This window comes from Oryzias melastigma, linkage group LG14, assembly GCF_002922805.2.
Source record: "Oryzias melastigma strain HK-1 linkage group LG14, ASM292280v2, whole genome shotgun sequence".
In the NCBI taxonomy this organism is placed as follows: domain Eukaryota; kingdom Metazoa; phylum Chordata; class Actinopteri; order Beloniformes; family Adrianichthyidae; genus Oryzias; species Oryzias melastigma.
The window spans coordinates 14,981,759-15,001,762 of record NC_050525.1 but is presented as its reverse complement, the minus strand read 5'-3'; the positions used below and the strand labels follow the sequence as shown (position 1 = coordinate 15,001,762).

The window sequence follows — 20,004 nt, the reverse complement described above, 5'->3', positions numbered from 1 at the left end:
GAGCAGCTGAACAGGAGCGGACCGCACTACTACGAGTGGCGAGGAATACTAATAGGCCGACAAATAGGTCAGGGGGAGCTAAATGAGAACTAACTAGGCCTGGCTAATTATGAAGTAACCAAGTTTGCACCAATCAGGCTCCGGGGCCGCCGAGGCCAGAGCTCTGACTGGTTGTTGGCAGCTAATTAGCTTGTTGTGGTGTCAGTTTCCTGCAAGTGGGTCAGTGGGAGAGGACAGCGGGGGGAGAGGGAGCATCTGAAAGCAGCTCTGCTCAGGAGAAAGAACAGACAGATGTCAGGAGTGACCCCGTCTGGGTTCTTTGTTTTCTTTTTAACCCAGACCTCCAGCTACAGCAGCAACACGTAATGAAAAAAAGGATTTATAAATCAGGAATAGAGCAAAAAAAACACATTTATATTATTTTAAAGAAGTCATTATGACATGTGCACAAGAAAAAAAAAACACTTTCTATTTTATGTGAACTGTATTCAGGGTGTACCCCTCCTTTACCTAAAAGCAGCTGGGATAGGCTCCAGCAACCCATGTGACCCTGAAAGGGATTAAAGAAGTGTTTGGAAGATGGATGCTGTTTATAAACAATAATAAATAGATTTATTTACTACTTTGTGATTACAAATCATCTTATGTAAACAAGATAAACTTGATTTTATAAAAAATGTTTGTTTTTCCCCAACCAGTTAATAGAACAAAGAAATACCCGACTACCAGATCATCATAATCAGTCAATAAAAATGTTTTAATAGTGAGGTGATTTTCACTGGATTTGAAGGTAATTTTCCTGTAATAGTCATCATCAGGTTAAGAAAGACAAGACTAGACCGGACCTGATGTTACTAGACCCAACTAGACGAGACCAGATGAGACCAGAAAAGAAGACAAGACGAGATCAGATGTTACTAGACAAGTCAAGACCAGACCAGACCAGACCAGACCAGATCAGACCAGACCAGACCAGATCAGACCAGACGAGACCGGACCGGACCGGACCAGACGAGACCAGACCGGACCAGATGAGACCGGACCAGACCAGACCAGCAGTTACTAGACAAGTCAAGATCAGACCGGACTGGACCGGACCGGACCGGACCAGACCAGACCAGCAGTTACTAGACAAGTTGAGATCAGACAAGTCCAGATCAGACCAGACCAGACGTGACCGGACAGGACCAGACGAGACCAGACCAGACCAGATGAGACCAGACCAGACCAGACCAGATGAGACCAGACCAGACGTTACTAGACAAGTCGAGATCAGACCAGACAAGACCAGCAGTTACTAGACCAGTCGAGATCAGACCAGACGAGACCGGACCGGACCAGACCAGACCAGACCGGACCAGACCAGACCAGACCAGCAGTTACTAGACAAGTCGAGATCAGACCAGACCAGAAGTTACTAGACAAGTTGAGATCAGACAAGTCCAGATCAGACCGGTCCAGCCCAGCCGAAATGCAAGTCCTTTTAGTGAATCATTCATTAAAATATATGTATAGAATTTGCAGATAAAAAAAATGAATGATAAAAAGTGAATCATTTTGTTACGAAATTAAAACTAAATATTTTATAAATAATAAATAAAAAGTGTATATTATATTTATTTAAAAACAAGGAATTACAACTAGTTATTGTACAAAAAATGAGATAAAAATTGCATCTTTTGATCAAGACATTGTAACTAAACATTTGATAAATAATACATTAAAGTGCATCATATAGTAATTTTAACACAAGAAATTACAAACAATTAATTTACAATAATAAAAAGTACATCCTATAATAATTTTAAAACAAGCAAATACTATTAATTAATTCAAAACTACCAAAAAATGTCTTTGTTGTTAAAGTTTATATATCAGAAAAGAAATTGTGAATTATTAATAGACAGTTAAGCATCAGGACAGTCGGCTGACCTTTAGGCCTGTGCTGCCATCTGCTGGTGGAAGGCTGCACGTGCTGTGTACTGAGCGCGCTCCGACGCAGGATTGTACAGCAGTGCATAACATTTGCTCTGCTGCTTAATCAAGCAGATAATGAGCAATAAGTCCGGAGGCTGTTGGTGTGAGTGTTTCTGTCAAAACTCATGAGGGGGGGGGGGGTCCAGAGAAATATTTATGTCAGACAAACAGATCAATGACGATTAAAAGGTCAAGGGCAGCGCAATGATAGATGCTGCCTGTACGGGTTGATAAATTCCGACCGCGGCGACGAATTCAAAATAAGGAAACATGAAAACGGCGGCAGACCAAATTAAAGGGATTAATGAACTAATCAGGCTTAATCTGTCATAATTAATTCCATAGGAGCGAGTGTGATGAGAGCAAGTCTCCGTTAGCAGATAAATTATTCAACATGAAGAGGAGGTGGACCTCAGGATAAATGAGCCCGGGGAGATCGGAGCAGAAGTCGCGGGCTCGGGCTAATTACAGTCTTTTCTTGGAAACAAGCTCAGGTTAGTCGGCTCCACCTGCAGGGAAAGACGGAAAAATCCACGTAACGTTTGGAGATGCGGACTTTGAGAGAAGAAAACAACAACAAAAAACCAGAAACTTTGAGACTGTAACAGGGTTTATTTCTGTGAATATGGGCCAACTCATTTGATTTTTCTTACATAATTTATGCAGGAATGAAATACAAAAGTGTCCCACGGATGGAAAGTCCAATCAGCTCCTAAATATTAGGAAATATTTGGCTTCTGGAACATTCTCTCTCCGTTTGCAGCAGCTTCGGTTTACAGACTGAATGGAGTCAGCAGGAGAACACTAATATATACAAACCCATTGAAAAGCTGCTTTCCTTCATTAGAAGAAGGTTTCTCTGCAGAGCGGACAGGTGGACTTGTTGCTGGACGTGAACCATTTGTACTGTGGAAAGAGAGAAGGATTGAAGAGGTCAAAACGGCGTTTCTTGTTTTGTCAGGAAAGTGAGGAGATGAAAACGCTCACCAAACACGCCGAGTGGAACTTCTTCTTGCAGGTGCGGCAGGCTTTCTTAGGCAGGGAGTAGTTGGAGCCGTGGATGACGGAGAAGCAGATCATGCAGTCCTCTATGCCCTCGAAGCGCTTGTCCACGTTGTTCTTCCACAGAGCTAACCCCTCCATGATGCTGCCGTTCTGCAGAAACACAGAAAAAACAAAAACATCCTTTCATCGTTTTTCCAACGTGTTCAGTTTTTAGCTAAAATCAAATCACTTGTGGCATTTTCTAGGACATATTTTTTAGAAACTTACCAATGAATTGTAGGTGCAAAACAACCCCACTCCCACTCCCCGTCACCCATTTACACACTGTCCCGCTAGCTTCCAACCCGTCACACCCCTCACCTCACATTGCTGAGCTTGTGGGAAATTTCTACGTCACAAAAACACTTTTCTCGTCCTGATTCACAACAATTTGGATAAAAGAAATACTACTTTGAGATCAATTTTCTTTATAAATCAAATCAATCTTTATTTATCTAGCACTTTTCAAAAAAAGGGCTTTACACCAAAAAGAAAACCGTATAAATAACATAAAATATAAAAATTCAAATTCAAATACAGCCCCATCCATAGACCTATCCACAATACCCCCACCCCTCCCACCCCCTGATGGAAAGCACATAAATAGGCTGTTGGAAATGCTAATAGTTGGTATTTCTACCTCTCAAAGCCAGCCAAACGCAGCATCACAGGAGGGACTCGCCTCAGCACAGCTGGGCGGTGATGGCGGTCCCTGTCCTGAACAGCGGCCGACCCAAATGAGGAAGCACCGGAAATATCATTTAAGAATGAATGCAAATTAAAAATAAGAATGAAAAGTAAAAACAATAAACAATAAAACATTGAAATAAGGAATATTAAAATAAATTGTTAATAATCTAGTGTAAATTCATATAATAAATAAACAAATAGAATAAATAAATAAATAAAAATGGTAAAATTAGCTCAAAGCCGGGATAAAAAGATGGGCCTTGAGCCTTTTCTTAAATGCATCTGTTCTCTGTGCGGCTGTCAGGTCCTCTGGTGACTATTCCATAAACGAGGGCCAAAATACTGAAAAGATTCCTCTCCATACATTTTGGTTTTTACAGTTGGAATGTTTAGACAACCAGTGCCAGAGGATCTTAGGCTCCACGAGGGTTCATATCTAACTAAAAGTTCTGACAAATCATAAAAAGGGTCTTAAAATCAATCCTGATGTCACAAGAACTCATTAAAAACATGGTTTTCATTGGAGTGGATCTATAATGTTGGCAGCTGGAGTCACTTTCGACTAAAAAGCTGCGTTCACACCAGACGTGATTCGTGAGGCAGGAGCGTCGAGCTTAAAAGTTAAATTAATGTAAAGCCGCAATCTTAGTTCAGCAGCAGTGCAATTTGTGCACGTGACATTTTCAGTTTCAAAGTAACAGTTTGAGTGGAACAGATGCGGGTCATTGTGAGTGTCGGGACAGGTGCTACATGTTTCAGGCAGCTTAAAAAAAATCTGCCGTGTTTTGTTTCTAGAGTTCAAAAATCTTGGGAAATTGTCATCTCCCATCGACCAATCAGGGACTCAGATGTGGCTCTTGATGAGTTGATGATGTAATAAGTGGGTGGAGTCCAAAACTAAATCTGATCGTCCTCCTCCAAAACTTTAGGATATTTTTCTTATTTGTATTCAGACAAAAATAAAAAGTTTCTCCAGTTTTAATGATCTCATGGAGGTGAAAAAATAAATAAGTCAAATATCTCAACATCCTCATGTAGCAATAAGGCTAGTAAAGCTTTTAACGGTAGCTCCTCCCACATGCAATTTCCTGTCATGTCATTCCTGCTTAAGACTTCCTTTTTGGATAAACGTCTAAAAGTGAATTTGATGTAGACATTAAGCTTAGTGTGTTTTGAATTAGTATTGAAAAAAATGCTGAAAAATGTATTTTCTTCTTTCTTTTAAAACTAGAGAAAGATTTAACGAGATGATCTGAAAGCCATCAGTTCGCCTCAAAACTTAAAAAATACAAACAAATGTATTTTTAACAAATATAAGATAAAAGCCTGACATTAAGGGTGTTTCTTTCATTTGGATGAGAAAACCCCCCAAAAGTTCCTGATCTCTGCGTACCTGATGCGTCAGGTAGGTGCTGAGCTGCAGCATCCAGTTCCTCCACTGCTGCACGGCCACGCCCACACGCCGGCCGCTCTCCACGGCGATGGAGCCCAGAGGGTGGTTCTGCGGCAGCTGGATCACCAGCTCGATGAAGATGTCGTCGACGGAGTATGTGGCGATGACTTCTCGGGCTGCTTGTCGAGCTTTCACCTGGAAGAGAGCAGATCGGTGCAGAAACGTCAGCAACCGAATCCCAGACGGAAAAGTGAATCACCGGGAATTATGTTTCCAGATTAAAAGTCGTTGCTGGAGAAATAGCGTTGAAGGTGATTTCGGGGATTCTCGTGGGGACTTACAGTCATGCTGTCAAACATTTGCGTGCTGTTGTGGACCGAGGAGATCTCCTGGGCTGACAGGACCGGACTGACGTACTTGATGGTGAACCTCTCCACGGCGGTGCTCACTCTCTTCTCCTGGCTGTTCCACCACAGCCGAACCATGGCGGGCAGGTCCTGCACCGTGCTGTAGTACACGCCGCACGCCAGGTGGGGGAGCTCCCACTCAAACCCCTCCCTTTCTGTTTTTGGGGGGAGAAGAAGGAGGCGGCTCAGCTTGATGAAGAGATGAGGTTTTTGTAGGCGGCGTGCGGATTTACTCACTGTCCACGTGAAGCGTCAGGCTTTCAGTGAAAAAGGTTTTGCCGTCCTTGGTCTCCGAGCCCTGACCCGGGTACGCCGGGTTCTCCGGCATCAGTTTGAAGAGATGAAGGAGGAGCTTCTTCAGGGAGCCGCTCCTTTTGAGGTACTGAGCATAATGGGCGCGCAACTGGAGACAAACGAGAGCGGCGTTTGTGCCAAACATCCACTTTTTACAGGCTAAAGCTACACACACCAGACGTTCTTTAATACACATTTAGCCCATGGCGCTCCATGAGGAACTATTTTGTACATAGATCTGAAAATGGTTGTAGGATTATCCGTAGCTACGACTGAAGGCGGGAGCTTTGACAGCAGACACTTGAAATGCACATTTCCATAGACTTCAATGAAAGGAGTCGCTTGAATTTGCATTTCTGAGGGTGGAGTCAACGTATCTTAAAGTTATGTTCACTTTCACCTTTAACGGGCGTTCAATGGTGACGCATTTGTAGAGATCCAAAATGGACGTAGAATTTTGTAAAGCCACACGTGAATGCATGAGTTTTGAATGCGGAAGTCCAAAACGTGTCAAAGAGTTTTCATTGGTCGCTTGTGTTTACAGGGACAGAGAACGTAGATTAAAGTTACGTTCAATGGTTCAATGGTTTTTTGTACGTAGAGCTCGAAAACGCTCCTTAAATGTGCATGTGAATGTGAGAGATTTCTTTAAGAGGTTCTTGAACGTGCGTAAAATCCTTTTAACCCTATGTTTAATGACACATTTTGTACATTGAGTCAAAAAAAGATCTTGATCTTTGCGTAGCTTTGCGTGAACGCGAGACTTTCTAATGCGGAAGCCTGAAACGCAAATTTCCATAGATTTTTCATTTAAAGCAGTCATTTAAATTCCTATCTCCGACAGCAGAGTCAGTGTAAATTAAAGTTACGTTAATTTTCCTTTTAACAATCTATTTAACAATCTATGGGGATGCATTTTCACATAGATGCAAAAATGGTTGTAGGATTTTGCATAGCTATACAGAAGCCCAAAACACGCGTTTACACAGACTTTTTTTCATTGGTCGCTTGTATTTCCTGGGATGAAAAGAACGTAGCTTAAAGTAATGTTCAATGGCCACGGGTTTTGTCTGGAAACGGTCTTTAGAATGTGCACAGTTACACATGAATTCAATCTTGAAGAGGTTCTTGAATGTGCGTCAGATAACCCACGTTCAACGATCTTAGTCATGCGGGAGTCTGAAACACATATTTACACGTATTTACACAGACTTTTAAATGGAAATGGTTACTTGAAGGTGTTTTTTCGAGTGCGGAGTGAACGCAGCTTACAGTTACATTTAGACCAGGCATGTGATGCACGCTCAAGAATACGCCCCTATTAGCATACCTACAACTGTGACGCGTTTGTGTATCTCTGGAGCCAGAAATGTGTATTTCCGTAGACTTTGTTGAAAGTGGCCACATGAACGGCGGTTGCCGAGGGCGATGTGAACGCAGCTCAACGGTTACTCACGTGGGAAGGGGACGACTTAAAGAAGGTCAGAAGCAGCTTCCACGCCAGCAGGTACCCCAGGATGCAGGAGTACTCCACACTGAGTGGCTGCACCACGGCGAACTCCCCCACCTGGACCCCCGCCAGGATGTTCTCACACAGCTCCTCGCAGGCGGACAGAACGGCCATGAGGGACGCCGGAGGGGACCTGCGGCGGACGGCGGCAGTGAGAGGACGCCAATCCCAACAACCGAGTCCTTTTTTTGATGCTGACTTACAGGCACGGCTCGTCTCGGTCGTCGTCGTCAGACTTGCTGGCGTCTTCTTCGCCGTCACACTCGGGCAGCTGAGGCATCACCCTGCATCGACAGGAACCTTCGTCTTGGCTTAGAAAATCCTGACCGTTTTAAACATCCACTTACAGAAAGAGAACTGTCATATACGGATGCAGGATTTTGCAGGGAAATCTCCCGCTGATCTCCTGGACTTCCTTCATGGATAGAGTTAATCTTTGTATAAGTTGGATTTGCTGTAAATAACAATGATTTAAATACAAATTCTTCTTTTCTAGTTAAATGAGATGTCAAAAGTGCTTTGAAGTTTGTTGCAGCTATTACTGCAGCGGGAGGAGACTTGGGTGGAGTTTGTATGTGAAATTGTAGTGAATTCCGTCTATTTATTGTTCTAAAATTGCAGAATAAGGTTGGGTTACAAAAATATGAACTAAGCAAACCAAATATCACCAGAAGTAAATACAATTTCTAAGTAAAACTATGGAGTGTTTTTGTAAAATGGAAAAAAAATGCTACTTTTGTTCAATTTACTGAAATAAGTCCTAGAAAAAAACCATTTAGTTTTATATGTATATATATATATATATATATATATATATATGGTAGAATAACTGTATCAGTGTATTGTCAGCTTACATGAAAGTTCTGCAAGTCTTCCCTAGTTGTTTATTTCATGTTTATTTCAACAGAACTCCTTACTTGTCCAGCAGGTGGTGCACGGCGACCTGCAGAGGTCTGGCCTTGAACAGCAGCAGGGGGCACAGAGTGTTGAGGAGCGTCTGCAAACTCTCGGGCAGGTTCGTCTTCTGGTCGGCGATGAAGCGTGGCGGCAGCGAGGTTTTTAGGAGCTGCTGCAGCGGAATGTATGTCAGAGCGGATCCCACGGACTGCAGGGCGGCCATCGGGAACGCCGGGTCGTCCGGTTCAGGGAAGGTCTCTGAACGAACGGGAAACGATTCAAGATAGCTGACAAACTGAAAGTACTGGAGTCACCAAAGCGAACAACATCACCGACCGGTGATCTTGACAGGAAGAGGCAACAACAGGCTGTAGATTCCCTCCACGAAGAAATCCGTCCACTCAGCAGTCAGTTCGGGCGGTAACCTCTGTAGCACGTCGGCTGGAGCGCAGGTGAAGAACTGGTGGAGCTTCTCCACGATGGCGGCGCTCTCGCAGACAAACAGCTGCACCCAGGGGTTCCACAGACTGCCAACACTCTCACTGCACGTCTGGGAACAACAAAACCAAACCTTGGAGACGCCGGATTCTCCGGGATGAGAGTAAAACGCCGGATGTTACCTCCAGCCAGGCTAACACGGAGCAGAGCACAAAGTCCCACTGGGTTCCACCCAGAACCGTTGGGTGGTGAACCAGCAGCCAGGACAGGAACCGGATGGTCTCCACCGCCAGGTTCAAGCGCTCACAGGCCACGTCCGCCAGATCACTGAGGAAAGAACGCCGTCCGTCACATGATGAAACACACAACAAAGCCTCTTGCTCAGTCTTTTGCATACTCTGATCTGTCACGATGAAATGTTTATTCATGATTCTGCCGTTTTTAGCCAAAATATTAAAAAAACAGTCATTTTCTAGGACATAGTTTCTTCAGAGCAGCAGGAGTTCATTAGAATTTGACTCGTCCGCTAGTCTCCAATCAAACATTCCAAACAAAAACGGCGAGCAATATCGGAGCTATCCAGCCCTACAGTTTTAAGACAACAAAGACGTTCATGGATCTATTTGTCTGCAAGTAGATGCATCAGAACGGAGCCGAATAGATGCGTCTGTTGTTGGCGCCACCTGCCTATGCTGCGGCGTAGAGTAGTGAGTTTGGTACATCGGAGGAGGGATGACACAGGCTGCACAACAGACGCCGTTTTGCAGAGAAAATGATGTGACCATAACCTCTTATGTCCCGGTAGCTCAAAGTCAAATTAGGCTCAGTCTAGTTTGCTTAGTCAGATTTGAGATTGAGGACTGAAAGTGAACGGAGAAACAAACAAACAAAAAAGTAGAGAAAACAAAACAGCAGCTGTTTTGTAGCTATAAAATGAAGTTTAATTTCATCAAAATGAAGTTTTTTTTAAAATTATTATTTGGGAATTATTAATTTCTAATGGGAATTATTATTATTTAGTATTATTTCTAAATTGGTAAATGAAATGCTTTTAAGACCCCACAGGAAAATATCTGCCCTATAAAACACCAGGATGGGTGTGGGGGGGGGGTAAACTCTTCCTCATTACCAGCTGAGCAGAAACCAGTCTTCTCTGCTGTTCCTCCACTCCATCACTGTGGCGAGAACCGCCTTCACGATGTCCTCCTCCACCTCCGTGTTCGCATGTAGGCAGCAGAGCAGCACCGCCAGACACCCGTGCACATCTGGAAGACACGCCCAGATGTGTTACCCCCCTGGAAACGCCACCTGTACCCTCCCCCTCGTGTGCATTTGGCGGCGGTTTCTCACCGTCGTTCTCTTGCCAGTTGATCAGCCCGGCAGTGGCCAGCGTGATGAGAGTCTCTCTGTCCTTGCTGGTCATCGCCGGGACGATGACTTGGAGCGTGCTCAGTGTGCTTTGGGAGACTGGAAACAGACTGTTTGGAGGGGAAAGTTTCAGTTTACTACGTCAGATCGCCGTCGCTGCTAAAACAAAAAAGCGCTGACCTGTCGGCACGGCCGTACAGCTTCCTGATGGCAGCAATGCAACTTCCTGCTCGGTTGTTGGTGGAGAGGAAGTTCTGCAGAGTCAGAGACCAAAGCCCTCCATCCTGCAGGGACCTTCCAGAAACAAGAGGAAGAACGTCGGAAAATGATTTGATCTCGCTCCGTGAGAGTAAAGCGAGTGGATCTCACTTTGAATAAAGTCTCTCCAGCAGCGTTTGATCAGGAAGTTTGCTGTGGAGTCCGTCCGACAGCCCCCACTCCGTCAGGAGGGCGTGATAGGACGACACCAGGGCGGGGCTGAACTTGAACTCCCGGCACCACTGCAGTGCATACAGCAGCTCCGAAACTGATGGAAACAAGCCCCATAAAGTCAACATTAAAAGTGTTCATGCTTTTATTTTGAAGGTTTCCGCTAGAAGCAGGGCAGTCCCTGTGTCACTTCATCACGAATTTCAAAAGAACCATTTTAATAAATATTGTGTCTTAATTTTTTTTTTTTACATGATCTTGTGGCATTTTTTTAAATGATGGAGAACATATTTAAATTAAATTCAGCCTAAAAACTGCATTTCAGATTATTAATTTATTCAAATCATGTCAACACTGCAACAAAAGCTACAATGTTAAAGGGTTAAATCTTGAATTTTCCGCTCTGAACGACACAAACGCACAAATAAAACAAGGGCTTCTGTGCTGTGTACCTGCAGAAGTCAGGTGCTGCTCAGGCAGAGAAGACTCCGCCTCCTCGTGACCAGCAGACACAGCCGTCTGAGCCGCCCTCCCTAAGAGTGCGCAGACGCAGAGGTGCGCCGGCAGACAGTGAAACTCCCGAAACTTCCACATGTCCCGAGTGGGTTTTTCCCAAACTCCTCTGTAGTTGTTAGAGAGCACAGCAGAGCCGATCCACTAGAACATTTTAAAAAAGAAACGCTGTTTAGGGATTTCAGTCCCATCAAACTCAGAAATGACACCTCCTCTGTGTCTGAAGGATCTCACCTGGGGAGGAAGGGCCTGCCGGATTCTCGTCCATTCCGCCTGGTTGGGCATCAGAAGGTTAAAAAAGCTGCTGATAATGGGAGGAGCTTGGGCGCTAACAGAATAAACCGTCTCGATTAAAGTTTGAACAGCTGCAACTAGAACCTGCAAACTGACCCAAAAAACATGAAGATTTAGAGAAAAAAAATACATTTATGCTACTAAAAAATAATAAAGGGATGAACATGAGTTACCTTCTAACATCCAGAGAGGCTGTGAGCAGATGAGTCTTCACCCAAACGGCTGCGCTGTGCAGGAATCCCCCTTCTGACGGCTCACATTCACAGTCCTGCACCAGCGACTGGACCCCCGCCACACACACCCCCCTCAGCTTCTCTACCACAGGATCTTTCAAAAGAAAACAAAAAACTCATAAATATATATAGGGGAGTCAAACTATAGAGTTAACCGTTATAAATTAATTACAACAAATTTAGCATGTTTTTTTTTTTTTAATTGCATTATTCTTATTTTTATGACCAGGTATTACAGCCACCAGAAAAAGGAAAAAATAAATACATTTACAAGAAAAAAAGCTGTAAAACTAGAAAAAAAGTAGCAATTTTATGAGAATAAAGTATTGACTTGCATAAAAAGAACAAAAAATTACAGAAAAAGTCATAATTTTAGGCGAATAAAGTCTTAAAATTAGAAGAAAAGTTGTAATTATACAAGATTAAAGTCGTATCTTGAAAAAAATGTTTAAAAATGTGCAAAAATTAAGCCGTAAAATTATGAAGAAAAAGTAAAATACTATAAGAGAACAAAGTTATAAAATTATGAGAAATGTCATAATTTTACAGTAATGAAGATCTTATATGAGAAAAATGTAAAAAAAAAATTACGAGAATAAAGTTATAAAATTGTGACAAGAAAACTGCAATTTTATGAGAATAAAGTCGCATTGTAAGGTTTTTTTTAAAGAATGAATTTATAATTTAGTCTACGAGAATAAAGTTGTACAATTATAAGAAAAAAGTTGTAATTTTACAAGCATAATGTGGCAATATTATGATAAAAAAAATGAAAATATTTACAAAATTGTTTTGAGAAAAAAAGTCTTAATTTTACAGAAAGGAAGATATGATAAATCTGATTTTATAGGAGGAAATATGAGGAACAAAAGTTTTTAAAAATGTATGAGATCAAAAGTAATGTAATTTTGAGAAAACGTTTTAAAAATAAATGAGTATATAGTCATAAAAACTATAAGAAAAAGTAATTTTACAATAATAAAGTCGTAATATTATGGGAAAAGGGTATAAAATACCTAGAAATGAGGCTTTTCAGAGCAAATATTTGGTTAGATTAAAAACAGATTAATTTGATGAATTAATTACAAGCTATAATTAACAGAACCAGTTGTTTTTTTTCAGGGATCTTGCGTAGGAACTCACCGGTCAGCCGCGTCTGTCTCTGATCTTGGGCGGTGAGCTGGAAGACGGTGAGCAGCAGCTCCTCGGCGGGGAGCAGCGACAGACAGTCCTGGACCGAGGAGAAGAAGGAGGAGGCCACGTCGCAGATGAAGGAGACCAGCGGCGCGGCGTTGCCCGCGTCCGACAGACTCTTGGTCTCAGACAGAGTGGTGTGGAGCTTCTCCAAGATCTTCTCCAGGTAGACATCTCCGATCAGAGACTCTGCAGAGGAAACTGAGGCTCAAGCAGCTGCTGATGATGTTGATGAAAGACTTTTGTCGTTTTTTTGCCGAGTGGGTTCACCGTTGTTGTGGTTCTGGGACAGAACCAGGCTGATGAGGGTCCAGCTGTGGCCGCCGGTCGTAGACGCTGAAGCGTGGGAGCTGCCCTCCCCCACTCTGCAGAGGTCCTCTGTCAGGTCCAGAAGCTGCTCCCCAAGAACCGAACCTTTCAGCCAATCGCGACAAGTTTTGAGAGTTTCGGAGTCTTTACAAGCCTGTAAGAAGACACAAATGAGCCAAGACACTTCCTGCAGAGCAAATGAAGAGTAAAAAGTGAAATTAAACAGTCGTTTACTCTCTGGATGACTTGCAGGAGGACTCCCCATGGTAAGCCCATCTAAAAAAGACCAACAGAAAGTCTTAAATTTCACCATGTGTAACCGAGTCACCAAAACCAGGAGGAGTGTTACCGTGGTGACGTGGCTGAGGATGCGGGTGATCTCCTGCTGGCTGCAGCAGTGGAAAGAGCTGAAGATCATCTCCACCAGGTGCTCGGTGTCGCGGCGGCCGCTCTCGGCCAGCCACACCACCACTCGCTCCAGGAGGAACTGCACCGCCGGGTTGTTCTTCACCTCCTCCTCAGAGTTCTGCTCTGACAAGGTCTGAAACGATGGGAAGCAACCATCAGTCAGAGCAGACTTCAAAAGGGTAAAAAGTTTGGCTCACCCTGAAGAGTCTGGGCGTGTGGAAGGAGCGCATTAGCCGGGAGAGGAAGACGAGGTGCCGCTCCGAGTTCCTCTCGTTCACGTGCGTCAGACAGATCAGCGCCAGCTGACACACCGTGTCCTCAAAGTGAGGATCCTGCAGCGCCCCGAGAATCTTCTCCTCCACGACCTGCGGCGCCGCCTGAGCAGGCTTCTCCACGCCGTCCTCCTCGGTTATCTCCGCCTTTTCCGGCTTGGAAAAGCAGATCCGGGCGGATTTCTTCTTCTGAACGTGTTTGGTCCTCGTCGTTTCTGGAGAGCGCATCACCTGAACAAAAAAAATGAGGGTTTAGATTTATGGATTTATAGATTTATGGGATGTGAAGGTGAACCGACCTGGAGCAGGGTGGCTAATCCCTCCAAGCGTTGCAGATCTGCTTCCTCATCGTCAACGTAGCGGACGCACAGAACGCCGAGCTCCTCCCAGAAACCTGCTAGAAGACTCTGAAAGACCTCACCGGTGGGAGGAGCTTCACCGTCCCCGCTCAGAGCCGCCCGTCTCTCCCAGGAAAGCAGCATGTGGGTGAGCAGGTAGAAGAGAGGCCCGTTCTGAAGGGAAGCTTCGCTCAGAGCCCGTTCTAGCAGAGGCAGAAGCTGCAGAGCAGAATAGAAACTTAGAAAGTTCCAGTTAAAAAAAAAAAAACAGATCTGCACATTCAGGGTTCCTACCTGCTGTGAAACGAGAACGCTTCTTATTCTGTCGTGGTCGTCCGCAATCTTCAGAACGCCGAACTTTAAACACTCCACAAAGGAGGTCACGATTGCGGCGCTCTCTGATTGGCTGGTGAGAGCGCGCTCACTAGACAGACTGTCACAAACACAAGGAGAGAGTTAGAAATGTTACAAACTGGAATCAACGATAAAACACTCAGTTACAGTGGAGCGATGAGAGAAGATGAGAGAAGTCTGTCAACTATGAGAGACAAAACAAGAGAAAAATATCCAGAAAATCCTATTGTCTCATTTTTGAAGAATTTATTTGTAAATCCTGGTGGAAAGTCAGTATTTGGTCGCCTATAAACAAACAAGATTTCCTGTAATTTCTTCTGTAAGAGGATCCTCTGTCCTCCACTCGTTACCTGTATTAATGGTACCTGTTTGAACTCACTATCTCTATAAAAGACACCAGACAGTCACACTCCAAATTCCACTATGACCAAGACCAAAGAGCTGTCTAAGGACACCAGAAACAAAACTGTTGACCGACATCAGGCTGGGAAGACTGTATCTGCTATAGGTAAGCAGCTTGGTGTGAAGAAATCAACTTATTAGGAAATGGAAGACATACAAGACTACTGATAATCTCCCTCCATCTGGGGCTTCCAGCAAGATCTCACCCTGTGGGGTCAAAATGATCACAAGAACAGTGAGCTAAACTCCTAGAACTACACGGGGGGACCTAGTGAATGACCTGCAGAGAGCTGGGACCAAAGTAACAAAGGCTACTATCAGTAACACACAAATCTTGCAGTGCCAGACGTGTCTCCCTGCTAAAGTCAGTACATGTGCAGGCCCGTCTAAAGTTTGCTAGAGAGCATCTGGATGATCCAGAAGAGGATTGGGAGAATGTCCTATGGTCAGATGAAATCAAAATAGAACTTTTAGGAGTTTTAGCCAAAGAACACCAAACCTACTGTGAAGCATGGAGGTGGAAACATCATGCTTTGGGGCTGTTCTTCAACAAAAGAACCAGGACAACTGATCCATGTAAAGGAAAGAATGAACAGGGCCATGTATGATCAGATTTTGAGTGAAAACCTCCTTCCCTCAACAAGGACATTGAAGATGAAACGTGACCGGGTCTTTTAGAATGACAACTATCCAAAACACTCTGCCCGGGTAATGAAGGAGTGGCTTTGTGAGAAACATTTGAAGGTCCTGGAGGGGCCTAGCCACTCTCCAGATCTCAACCCCATAAAAAATCTTTGGAGGGAGTTGAAAGTTTCTGTTGCCCCAAAACATCACTTCTCCAGAGGAGATCTGCATGGAGGAATGGACCAAAACACCAGCAACAACTTATGAAAACCTTGAAGATTTACAGAAAATGTTTGACTGCTGCCATTGCCAACAAAGGGGTTTATGACAAATTATTTTCCACCATAATTTACAAATAAATTCTTTAAAAATCAGACAATGTGATTTTTCAGGATTTTTCTTTTCTCCTTTTGTCTGTCATAGTTGAGGGGATGAAAATTTAAGACCTCACATCTTTTTAAGTGGGAAAATTTGCACAATTGTTTGCCGATTGAATACTTTTTTGCCCCAGTTTAACTTTTGACCATTTGTCCCAAAATCCTAAAAAATGCTGTTGCCGTTATGGCGAGTTACCCCTGTATGAGCGCAGTGAAGAAGCTGCTGTAGAAGTCCACGTCTGGCTCGGTGACTTCTCCAGGCAACTTGCTGAGCAGCGGCATCAAGTTAGGGTGGAGCGCCTTGGCCATCCCCTTACCGCCCTCCTTCAACACCGCCCAGAGTTTAGGTAAAAAGCCCTTCCTGGCATTCACGTGGGTCCAGCAGTCCTGGAAGAAAAGAAGATTCTTCAGATTAGGAATCTGGAAAAACACTTTCAGATGCTTCCAGTTTGATGGAACGCTCACAGGAATAGTGGAGACGACGTGAAGAACTGCCTCCCACACAGGGGGCAGCACCACCGGATCTGTGTCGTCGATGCTGAGGAGCACGGCGGGACAGAGCCGGCTGGCTTCCGCTTGGACCAGGCCGGGCGTGAACTCGCACAGGGAACAAACCATCTCAAAGAAAGCGCCTCGAACCTGTAGAAAGACAAAAATGTTCTCTAAGAAATGATTATAATAAAGTCTGAAGTAAAGTCCTGCATGCTGAGGTTTTTGAGGTTTTGTCAATCAGTAACAAAAAATCTGTAAACCCAAATTAATTAGGGCTGTAACGAGTTTCTGAATATTCAGATATACGCAATCTGTTCCAGAAAAAAATTGTACAAACATTTGTGACAATTCGCTGATTTGCAATGTTTATAAATATGGTATAATATAATATAAATACACTTCAGGCAGTGTGATTGTCGCTCTAAAAGTGCAGAATAATGTTAGATTTCAAGTATAAACTAAACTAACCAAATAAGCTACAGTTAGAGGTAGTAGATGGATTTTCAAAGTAAAGTGTCAGTTGAAGGTTCTCATTTTCAAATAAAACTTAGTTGTAGTTGAAAAAAAGAAGACTAAAGTTCAGTTTAGTGGAATAATTTCAGAAAAACCAATATTGTTTTTGAAAATTTGAATAAAAAATAATGTACTTTTTGCTCCAGTGTTTTCCTCAGAGGGACCCTCCACATCAGGTCCCTAATTTATTGCTTAAGCCAGACTTCTATGTCTAGTTCCCATCTTTACAGTGTCTTATTTTATGCTTTATTTATTTACTTTTTGTTTTTTGTTTTTTTTATTAAAAAAATGTTTTTAATGTGAAGAACTTTGAGCTGCTTGTGTCAAAAAGTGCTCTACAAAGAAAGTTTTTTTTTTTTTAATTAAGAAAAGTATGAACATTTTTGTGATCAATTGTGTGACATCATACGACTGCCAGCATTAAGAAAAGGAAACACTGGAACGATACTTCTATCTACTGTTACCGTAGTTAGCTAAACTTTGAAGATGGAAAAATTGAACATTTTCAGGATTAATTTTAAAACGACTCAGAGTTTTATTGATTTTGATCTCCTGTTCTAAATAAAAGTATAAAAATTGTGTAAATCGTCTCTGAGTTTAACGGTGAGTTTGCCAATCACATCAACTGTTTAGAATGACGTAGAAATGAAACTATCCCCTTCTATTAGTATAGCTGTCATTCAAAATTTAACCTGAAGGTTTCAAAAGAGTTTAGCTTTGACATTTTTGATTTTAAAATAAACATAACAAGAATTGTGACACATAATTATGATAACTCTTGGAATAAATCTTTTTAGGAAATCGTATGTAGTTTAGTGGAGCTTCAACACATTTTGCCTTTTTCTGGTTCTGGCCCCGTGTTGGTAAGGTGTAAAACTCTGATTAGAAGTTTTGAACAGGAAAATGATCATTCATATAAAGGAAATAGTGAGGTCAAGCCGGGGTGGGATTATACTCCCTTATACTCCATCTCAAGCCATCTATAATTTAATGCTATCTTATGTCTGACATATCATTGTACAGATGTAAATCCTCTGTTGATTGTATTGCACATCCATTATACTTGTTATTGATTGCATATAACAAATCATTAACAAATTCAATCAAAAATCAAATCATCAGAAACCAAAACAAGATAAGTTCATAGCACATTAATTGATTCCTCAACTTTTAAGACATTTTACATTCTGTCTTTGCTTTGTGTTCGAATTTTTTTTTACTTTATTTTGTCTCTACATGTTTGATCTTCACTTTTAAAACAAACAAAAACTTCAATCTCAATTTTTGTGACAGAATTTGTTTACACTTGGAATTGAGTTTTTTTGACAGTTTCAGGTTCATTGTGAATAAAATGAAAATATCTGTAGAGAAAAAGAAGTTGGGCTTCTTATATCAAGCATTGCCACAAATAGAGATTTTAAAATTACCGGTAATGAATGGAACAAATTGGGATAAAAACACATTATTTAACTTTTGTACATCCAGTAAAAAGACAATCATATAGAAACCATTCAAACATAATATATTTAATAGTAAGGATAGTTATCAATATGTGAATCGCTCATCTTGCTTCAAGGATCAATCTGATCGCCATCTAAATAACAATCCACAAAGCAATAAAATCAGTTTATGAATATTTAAGTAATTGTAACAAAACCTACCTGTGGTGATTTGTGTTTGCTGTACTTCCAAAACTTCCCAGAACTTAACAGAGGGGTGAGTCGATCCTCCAGAGCTGCCCTGTCGCTCGGAAGGAGGAGGGAGAGGAGTTTTTTCACGCCCAACAGTGAGCTGGTAAGCATGCGCAGATACTTGGCTTCCCTCTCCTCTGCTGTGACGTTTCTACACATGGAAGCAGAGGCTCAGTCTCCAAGGGATTACACTTGCAAACATGCGGTGGCGAGGACGCTAAACATACTGTGGATCGCTCAACGAGTCGGCCGTTTCGTTCAACAAAATATCCTGAAGAACCTGAAACAAAGAGATTTAAATTTAGTACAATTCAGGAACATGAAGGTTCATTTGCACTAAAAGTGTGACCAAAGCTCACATTGAGGATCTCGTCTTTGCAGAAACCCAGAGCTTCCGGCTGCTTGGCGGGCGAGAACGCCGCCTGGAACGCCTGGCACGCAGCAGAGGCTGCAGGAGAGTAGGTGTCACACTGGGACAGAATCCAGTGACCCATGAGGCTCTTCAGGAAGGGGGCCAAGCTGCGGCGCACCTTCAGCACCAGCTGCTCAAAGGATTGCTGGGTAGCCTCTCTGATGCGACGGTCGTGATCCTGTCAGACACACGGGATGGAGAGACGTTTTAACAAAACAAAACAATTTCTCCTTCTGATTAAATCGGCCCACCATTGATATCTTGCAGTAGATCCTCGGCCAGAACGGTAAAACTCCTTTAACCTCTTCTGCTTCTCTTTCCTGACACATGGATCCAAAGTCCTGCACAGCCTGGGAAGATGAAAAGCAATAAAAAAATACACTGACAAGTGGACTAAAACCCCCACTGAGGCCTCAACGTTTAAGTCCACACTCACTTTCAGCCTGGTGACAACATCCTTCTTGGAGAGTTTCCTCAGCACCATCCGGAAGTCCGCATCCACCAGACTGTCGATGTCCTCCGCGCCGTGGACAGCTGGCACGTAACTCAGCTCAAACGTGGCCGTGGAGCCGAAGCCCACGAATCCCGGGATCACTCCGCCCTCCCGGGTGAGAACCTCCGCAGCTCGGCCGCTGCTGGACGGCTGGACATGGTGGAGGAAAACGCGGACGTGGATTATAAGAATAACGTAAAGTTTAAACCGACAACGGTGGTCAGAGTTTTGATGCTAGTTAAAAGAAAGAAAACACCGCGTTTTCTTTGCTAATAACGGAGAGTTTTCACCGTAACTGTTGTTTAAAAGAACTTACCCGAACATTTCCTTTAGTTCGCTGTTTGTTTTTACCCCCCATGGGGACGTTTTATCCCTTTAAAACACGAAATTCAAAGAAATGTACTTTGAACGGCAGAGAGCGACACTCGGAAGTGAGACCGGAAGTAGTTTAGACGTCACTTCCTGTATTTACAAATCGACAAAAATGTATTATTATTAATGTTATTATTATTAGTTGCTGTTAATGCTTCTAATTTTGTTGTTTTGTATTTCTAAGTTTAACTTTTTAAAGTACATTTCAAAGTAAAGAAACGAAGTTAGACTGTAAGCTAGTAAAGTGATATTTTGCTTTTACTTGT

At 42.9% G+C, this 20,004-nt stretch overlaps 1 protein-coding gene across 2 annotated transcripts; it reads right to left on the bottom strand.

Moving 5' to 3' along the window:
* Positions 1–1,719: 1,719 nt before the first annotated feature.
* ltn1 (listerin E3 ubiquitin protein ligase 1) lies at positions 1,720–19,821 on the bottom strand. 2 transcript variants are annotated; one of them, XM_024265917.2, is made up of 33 exons: positions 19,683–19,821; positions 19,310–19,516; positions 19,125–19,223; positions 18,821–19,051; positions 18,689–18,741; positions 18,432–18,612; positions 16,231–16,404; positions 15,962–16,152; positions 14,303–14,441; positions 13,970–14,227; positions 13,596–13,901; positions 13,340–13,531; positions 13,225–13,266; positions 12,952–13,144; positions 12,631–12,870; positions 11,428–11,581; positions 11,195–11,345; positions 10,900–11,104; positions 10,388–10,544; positions 10,199–10,312; positions 10,001–10,128; positions 9,780–9,915; positions 8,833–8,977; positions 8,549–8,762; positions 8,233–8,470; positions 7,519–7,599; positions 7,262–7,448; positions 5,749–5,914; positions 5,446–5,666; positions 5,105–5,299; positions 2,965–3,132; positions 2,797–2,883; positions 1,720–2,486 (listed from the first exon to the last, which is right to left on the bottom strand). In XM_024265917.2, exons 1-32 carry the CDS (start codon positions 19,722–19,724, stop codon positions 2,821–2,823), a joined length of 5,271 nt encoding a protein of 1,756 aa, XP_024121685.1. In that variant the 5' UTR covers positions 19,725–19,821; the 3' UTR covers positions 1,720–2,486; positions 2,797–2,820. The 2 variants fall into 2 exon arrangements, with proteins under 2 accessions (XP_024121685.1, XP_024121684.1); XM_024265916.1 differs by lacking the exon at positions 1,720–2,486 and having other exon boundaries at positions 2,570–2,883.
* Between the last annotated feature and the right edge of the window lie 183 nt (positions 19,822–20,004).